Source organism: Salvelinus sp. IW2-2015, unplaced genomic scaffold (genome assembly GCF_002910315.2).
Source record: "Salvelinus sp. IW2-2015 unplaced genomic scaffold, ASM291031v2 Un_scaffold552, whole genome shotgun sequence".
Lineage (NCBI taxonomy): Eukaryota > Metazoa > Chordata > Actinopteri > Salmoniformes > Salmonidae > Salvelinus > Salvelinus sp. IW2-2015.
Genome location: NW_019942572.1, coordinates 73549 through 80653, shown reverse-complemented (window position 1 = coordinate 80653; position 7105 = coordinate 73549). Strand labels below are relative to the sequence as shown.

The window sequence follows — 7105 nt, the reverse complement described above, 5'->3', positions numbered from 1 at the left end:
GTTGTCTGTAGGAGAGACTTACAGTATGAGTGGTATCATGTTGTCTGTAGGAGAGACTTACAGTATGAGTGGTATCATGTTGTCTGTAGGAGAGACTTACAGTATGAATGGTATCATGTCTGTAGGAGTGCCAGGTGCTGCTCACCCTGACCAACCCAGTGGAGAATATTACCCACGTCACCCTGGTGGGCTGTGAGGAGGGAGACCCAGAGGACATCAACACCACTGCGAAGGTAATACTGACTCGGGTTGCAAAGCTACCGGTAATTTACCAAAGATACCGGAATCTTTAGTCATTTTTGTAATTAACAGATTGCCATAGATTTTCTCCCACAACTTTGGTAATTTATACTTGAATAAATAATGTATTCATATATATATGTGTGTGTGTGTGTTACTTTTTCATGTGTGTCCACACGTTTCTAGTAGATAAACCATATGATTCAAGAGAAAAATAGTCTAATTAATGGAAAAACATTTAATCAACAATTACATTATTTTCCCTCAGCATCTCTTCCGACTATTGACTTTTTTTCACAACTTTGACCAATTTGGCCAGAAAATTTGACATTTGCATTTGACAACAAATGCAAATGGACATAGTAAGCAAACCCCCCGGAAAAAAATGTCTTTCATGCTGAACCCCTCGTATTAAACACCGATGTTATTCACTAAGTAGATGTTTTATATTGAAACGTTTTACAACTTTGTCATTCAGTTGTTTTTCTATTTTTAAAATCATCTTATGTAATTATATTGTGGTAAGGCAACACAGAGGGCCCGACAGCGACCCAAAAGGGCCACTTGATGTCTCGTTATAGATTACAGAAAATCCTTGAAGATACCAACGTTCTGGTAGTTTACTGGTACATTTAAGAAGTTTCCGGAAGTATACCCTTCCTTTGTAACCCTAATGCTGACCTCTCACCCCTGACCTCTGTTGTTGATGATGTTGTTTTATAGGTGATGGTTCCTACCAAGGAGTTGGTCCTGGCAGGGAAGGATGCTGCAGCAGAATATGACGAGTTGGCTGAGCCTCAGGACTTCCAGGACGACCCAGAGTAAGACACACACTGGTACACAGACACACACACACACTGGTAGACACACACTGGTACACACACTGTTATAAGTGACGATATGGTCAGAACTGAGGAGAAAGGACATCAGCTCTAGGTTAAAACGAGTGTACTTCTTAGGGAATATAAGGAGATGAGGGGAGCTCTGCCCCTCGTATCCTAACTTTCCATCTTTGCCCCTCATCTCCTAACCTTCCCTCTCTGGCCCTAGTCTCCTAACCTTCTCTCTCTGGCCCTGGTCTCCTAACCTTCCCTCTCTGGCCCTGGTCTCCTAACCTACCCTCTCTGGCCCTGGTCTCCTAATCTTCCCTCTCTGGCCCTGGTCTCCTAACCTTCCCTCTCTGGCCCTGGTCTCCTAACCTTCCCTCTCTGGCCCTGGTCTCCTAACCTTCCCCCTTCTGGCCCTGTCTCCTAACCTTCCCTCCTTGCCCTGGTGCGTTCCTAACCTTGCCGCTCGTGCGGGCCTGTCTTCCTAACCTTCGCGCCGCTGCGTGTGCCGCGTGTGTGTTCCTAACTTCCCCTCTTCTGCTCGTCTCCAACCTTCCCTCTCTGGCCCTGGTCTCCTAACCTTCCTCTCTGGCCCTGGCTCCTAACCTGCCCTCTCTGGCCCTGGTCTCCTAACCTTCCCTCTCTGTCCCGTCTCCTAACCTTCCCTCTGGTCCTGGTCTCTAACCTTCCCTCTCTGGCCCTGGTCTCCTACCTTCCCCTCTGCCCTGGTCTCCTAACCTTCCTCTCTGGCCTGGTCTCTAACCTTCCCTCTCTGGCCCTGGTCTTCCTAACCTTCCCTCTCTGGCCCTGTCTCCTAACCTTCCCTCTCCCGGCCCTGGTCTCCTAACCTTCCCTCTCGCCCAGTCTCTAACCTTCCCTCTCGTCCTTGCCGTCTCCTAACCTTCCCTCTCTGGCCCTTGTCTCCTAACCTTCCCTCTCTGGCCCTGGTCTCCAACCTTCCTCTCTGCCCTGTCTCCTAACCTTCCCTCTCTGCCCTGGTCTCTCTATACCTCCCTCTCTGGCCCTGGTCTCCTAACCTTCCCTCTCTGCCCTGGTCTCCTAACCCTTCCCTCTCTGGCCCTGGTCTCCTAACCTTCCCTCTCTGGCCCTGTCTCCTAACCTTCCCTCTCTGGCCCTGGTCTCCTAACCTTCCCTCTCTGGCCCTTCTCTACTCTCCTCTCTCGGCCCTGGTCTCCTAACTTCCCTCTCTGGCCCTGGTCTCCTAACTTCCCTCTCTGGCCCTGTCTTCTAACCTTCCTCTCTGGCCCTGGTCTCCTAACCTCGCCTCTACTGTCCCCTCGTCTCCTAACCTTCCCTCTCTGGCCCTGGTCTCCAACCTTCCTCTCTGGCCCTGGTCTCCTAACCTTCCCTCTCTGGCCCTGGTCTCCTAACCTTCCCTCTCTGGCCCTGCTCTCCTAACCTCCCTCTCTGCCCTGTCTCCTAACCTCCCTCTCGGCCCTGGTCCCTAACCTTCCCTCGTCCTGCCTACCTGCCTCTCCTCCCTTCCCTTCCTCCGGTCTCCTAACCTCCCTCTCCCCCCTCCCCTGGTCCCTCTCCGCCCTGTCTCCTAACCTTCCTCTCTGGCCCTGGTCTCCTAACCTTCCCTCTCTGGCCCTTCTCTAACCTTCTCTCTGCCCTGGTCTCCTAACCTTCCCCTCGGCCCTGGTCTCTAACCTTCCCTCTCTGCCTGGTCTCCTAACCTTCCCTCTCTGGCCCTGGTCTCCTAACCTTCCTCTCTGGCCCTGTCTCCTAACCTTCCCTCTCGGCCCTGGTCTCCTAACCTCCTCTCTGCCCTGGTCTCCTAACCTTCCCTCTCTGGCCCTGGTCTCCTAACCCTCTCTCTCTCTGGTCTCCTAACCTCCCTCTCTGGCCCTGGTCTCCTAACCTTCCCTCTCTGGCCCTGTCCTAATCTTCCCCCTCTGCCCTGGTCTCCTAACCTTCCCTCTCTGGCCCTGTCTCCTAACCTTCCCTCTCTGGCCCTGGTCTCCTAACCTTCCCTCTCTGGCCCTGGTCTCCTAACCTTCCCTCTCTGGCCCTGGTCTCCTAACCTTCCCTCTCTGGCCCTGATCCCTAACCTTCCCTCTCTGCCCTGGTCTCCTAACCTCCCTCTCTGGCCCTGGTCTCCTACATTCCCCCTCTGGCCCTGTTCCCTAACCTTCCCTCTCTGGCCCTGGCTCCTAACCTTCCCTCTCTGGCCTGGTCTCCTAACCTCGGCCTTCCTCTCTCTCTAACCTTCCTCTCTGGCTGTGCTCCTACCCTTCCCTCTCTGGCCCTGGTCTCCTAACCTCCCTCTCTGGCCCTGGTCTCCTAACCTTCCCTCTCTGGCCCTGGTCTCCTAACCTTCCCTCTCTGGCCTGGTCTCCTAACTCCCCTCTCTGGCCCTGGTCTCCTAACCTTCCCTCTCTGGCCCTGGTCTCTATACTTCCCTCTCTGGCCTGGTCTCCTAACCTCCCCTCGCCTTCTCCTACCTTCCTCTCTCTCCTAACCTTCCTCTCTGGCCCTGGTCTCCTAACCTTCCCTCTCTGGCCCTGGTCTCCTAACCTTCCCTCTCTGGCCCCTCGTCTCCTAACCTTCCCTCTCTGGCGCTGGGCCCTAGCGCCTCTCTTCGTCGCCTACCTTCGCTTCTCTCTCTCTAACCTTCCCTCCTGCCCTGGTCTCCTAACTTCCTCTCTGCTCTCACCTTTCTCTCCAACCTTCCCTCTCTGGCCCTCTGGTCTCCTAACCTTCCCTCTCTGGCCCTGGTCTCCTACCTTCCTCTCGGCCCTGGCTCCAACCTTCCCTCTCTGGCCCTGGTCTCCTAACCTCCTCTCTTGGCCCTGGTCTCCTAACCTTCCCGTCTGGCCCTGGTTCTCTAACCTTCCCTCTCTGGCCCTGCTCCTACACTTCCCTTCTGGCCCTGTCTCTCTATCTCTCTTCTCCTGGCCCTGGTCTCCTAACCTTCCCTCTCTGGCCTGGTCTGCCTACCTTCCGCCTCTGCCCTCTCTGCCAACCTTCCCCTCTGCCCTGCTGCTCATAACCTTCCGCCTATATCTCTGTGCTCTCGGTGTCTCTAACCTTCCCCTCTCTGGCCCTGTCTCCCTAACCTTCCCCTCTCCCTGGACCCCTCTCTGCCTGTCTCCTAACCTGTCCCTCTCTGGCCCTGGTCTCCTAACCTTCCCTCTCTGGCCCTGGTCTCCTAACCTTCCCTCTCTGGCCCTGGTCTCCTAACCTTCCCTCTCTGCTCCTGTCTCCCGTCCAGCGTGGTGGCCTTCAGGAAGTCCAATAAGATTGGTTTCTTCATCAAGGTGGTCCCTCAGCGCGAGGAGGACGGTGATGTCACGGTGTCCTTTAAGATTCGCCACGACTTCCGGAATTTGGCGGCTCCCATAAGGCCGAGCGAGGAGGACGATGCCCCCACCGAGGCAATATGGCTCACACACCACGTAGAGATCAGCCTGGGGCCTCTCGTAGCGTGAAGTTACACACACTGAATACACACACACACACACACACACACACACGTTAACAGAAACACAAAATACATATATACACTGAGTATACAAAACATTAAGAACACCTGCCCTTTCCATGACACAGACTGACCAGGTGAAAGTGATGATCCCTTATTGATGTCACTTGTTAAATCCATTTCAATCAGTGTAGATGAAGGGGAGGAAACGGGTTCAAGAAGGGTTTTTAAGTCTTGAGACAATTGAGACATGGATTGTGTATCTGTGTCATTCAGAGGGTGAACGGGCGAGACTAAAGATTTAAGTGCCTTTGAACGGGGTTATAGTAGTAGGTGCCAGGCGCACCAGTTTAAGTCAAGAACTGCAACACTGCTGGGTTTTTCACACTCAACAGTTTCCCGTATGTATCAAGAATGGTCCGACACCCAATGAACATCCAGCCAACTTGACACAACTGTGGCAATGGAGTCGACTTTGGAGTTCATGACCTGACGAATTAAGGCTGTTCTGAGGGCAAAAGGGGGCAGGGGGGGGTGACCTCAGGTTCCTAATGTTTGGTATAGTCATTATACACAGTAGAGCAGTGTTGAGAGAGAACACACTAACAGACACACACACCGTACATGCATTGGATCACATATCTCGCGTACACACACACACACACACTCGACTAGCAACACTTCTCTGTACCACCAAGCAGTTCCAGAGACCCTTTCCTGCTTCACGCTTCAACTTAGGCATTATCTTCCTCATCCTCCTAAGGATGAAGAGTATTTACCTGCATGCTATGCCAGGCTACATCTATCTACTAATACATGTCATTACTGTACTCCTCTCTGGGTTGAAGGTAGGGTGATACTGTCATTACTGTACTCCTCTCTGGGTTGAAGGTAGGATGAGACTGTCATTACAGGAGGTACAAGGTAATGACAGTCTCATCCTACCTTCAACCAGAGAGGAGGTACAGTAATGACAGTCTATCCTACCTTCAACCCAGAGAGGAGTACAGTAATGACAGTCTCATCCTACCTTCAACCCAGAGAGGAGGTACAGTAATGACAGTCTCATCCTACCTTCAACCCAGAGAGGAGTACAGTAATGACAGTCTCATCCTACCTTCAACCCAGAGAGGAGGTACAGTAATACAGTCTCATCCTACCTTCAACCCAGAGAGGAGTACAGTAAGGACAGTCTCATCCTCCTTCAACCCGAGAGGAGGTACATGACGTTCATCCTACCTTCAACCCGAGAGGAGGTACAGTAATGACAGTCTCATCCTACCTTCAACCCAGAGAGGAGGTACAGTAATGACAGTCTCATCCTACCTAACCCAGAGAGGAGGTACAGTAATGACAGTTCTCATTTCCAACCCAGAGAGGAGGTACAGTAATGAAGTCTCATCCTCTTCAACCCAGAGAGGAGTACAGTAATGACAGTCTCCCTACCTTCAACCAGAGAGGAGGTACAAAGATGACAGTCTCATCCTACCTTCAACCCAGAGAGGAGTACAGTAATGACAGTCTCATCCTACCTTCAACCAGAGAGGAGTACAGTAATGACAGTCTACACACCTTACAGGAGGCAGTACTTGACAGTTACACCTTCACCCAGAGAGGAGTACATAATGACAGTCTCATCTCTTCACCAGAGAGGAGTAATAATAGATCATCATCTACTCTCAACCCAGAGAGGAGGTACAGTAATGACAGTCTCATCCTACCTTCAACCCAGAGAGGAGGTACAGTAATGACAGTCTCATCCTACTTCAACCCGAGAGGAGGTACAGTAATGACAGTCTCCTACCTTCAACCCAGAGAGGAGTACAGTAATGACAGTCTCATCCTACTTTCAACCCAGAGAGGAGTACAGTAATGACAGTCTCATCCCTACCTTCAACCCAGAGAGGAGTACAGTAATGACAGTCTCACCCTACTTCCCAGAGAGGGGTCACGTAATGAGTCTCACCCTACTTCAACCCAGAGAGGAGGTACAGTAATGAGTCTCACCTACTTCAACCCAGAGAGGAGGTACAGTAATGACAGTCCTCATCCTACCTTCCACCAGAGAGGAGGTACAGTAATGACAGTCTCACCTACTTCAACCCAGAGAGGAGGTACAGTAATGAGTCTCACCCTATCTTCAACCCAGAGAGGAGGTACAGTAATGAGTCTCACCCTATCTTCAACCCAGAGAGGAGGTACAGTAATGACAGTCTCATCTCTTCAACCCAGAGAGGAGGTACAGTAATGACAGTCTCACCTACCTTCAACCCAGAGAGGAGTACAGTAATGACAGTCTCATCCTACCTTCAACCCAGAGAGGAGTACTTAATGACAGTCTCATCCTACCTTCAACCCAGAGAGGAGGTACAGTAATGACAGTCTCATCCTACCTTCAACCCAGAGAGGAGGTACAGTAATGACAGTCTCATCCTACCTTCAACCCAGAGAGGAGTACAGTAATGACAGTATCACTCTACCTTCAACCCAGAGAGGAGTACAGTAATGACATGTATTAGTAGATAGATGTAGCCTGGCATAGCATGCAGGTAAATACTCTTCATCCAGGAGGATGAGGAAGATAATGCCT

At 51.5% G+C, this 7105-nt stretch overlaps 1 protein-coding gene across 1 annotated transcript in view; it reads left to right on the top strand.

Annotated features, from left to right (window-relative positions):
• The window catches only part of LOC112068519 (dynactin subunit 4-like), a 19816-nt gene extending 14693 nt beyond the window's left edge, over positions 1-5123 (top strand). Inside the window, 3 exon segments of the mRNA XM_070438179.1 lie at positions 126-233; positions 964-1061; positions 4306-5123. Of these exon segments, the coding sequence (XP_070294280.1) occupies positions 126-233; positions 964-1061; positions 4306-4522 (423 nt within the window). The 3' untranslated portion in view covers positions 4523-5123.
• Positions 5124-7105: the final 1982 nt, after the last annotated feature.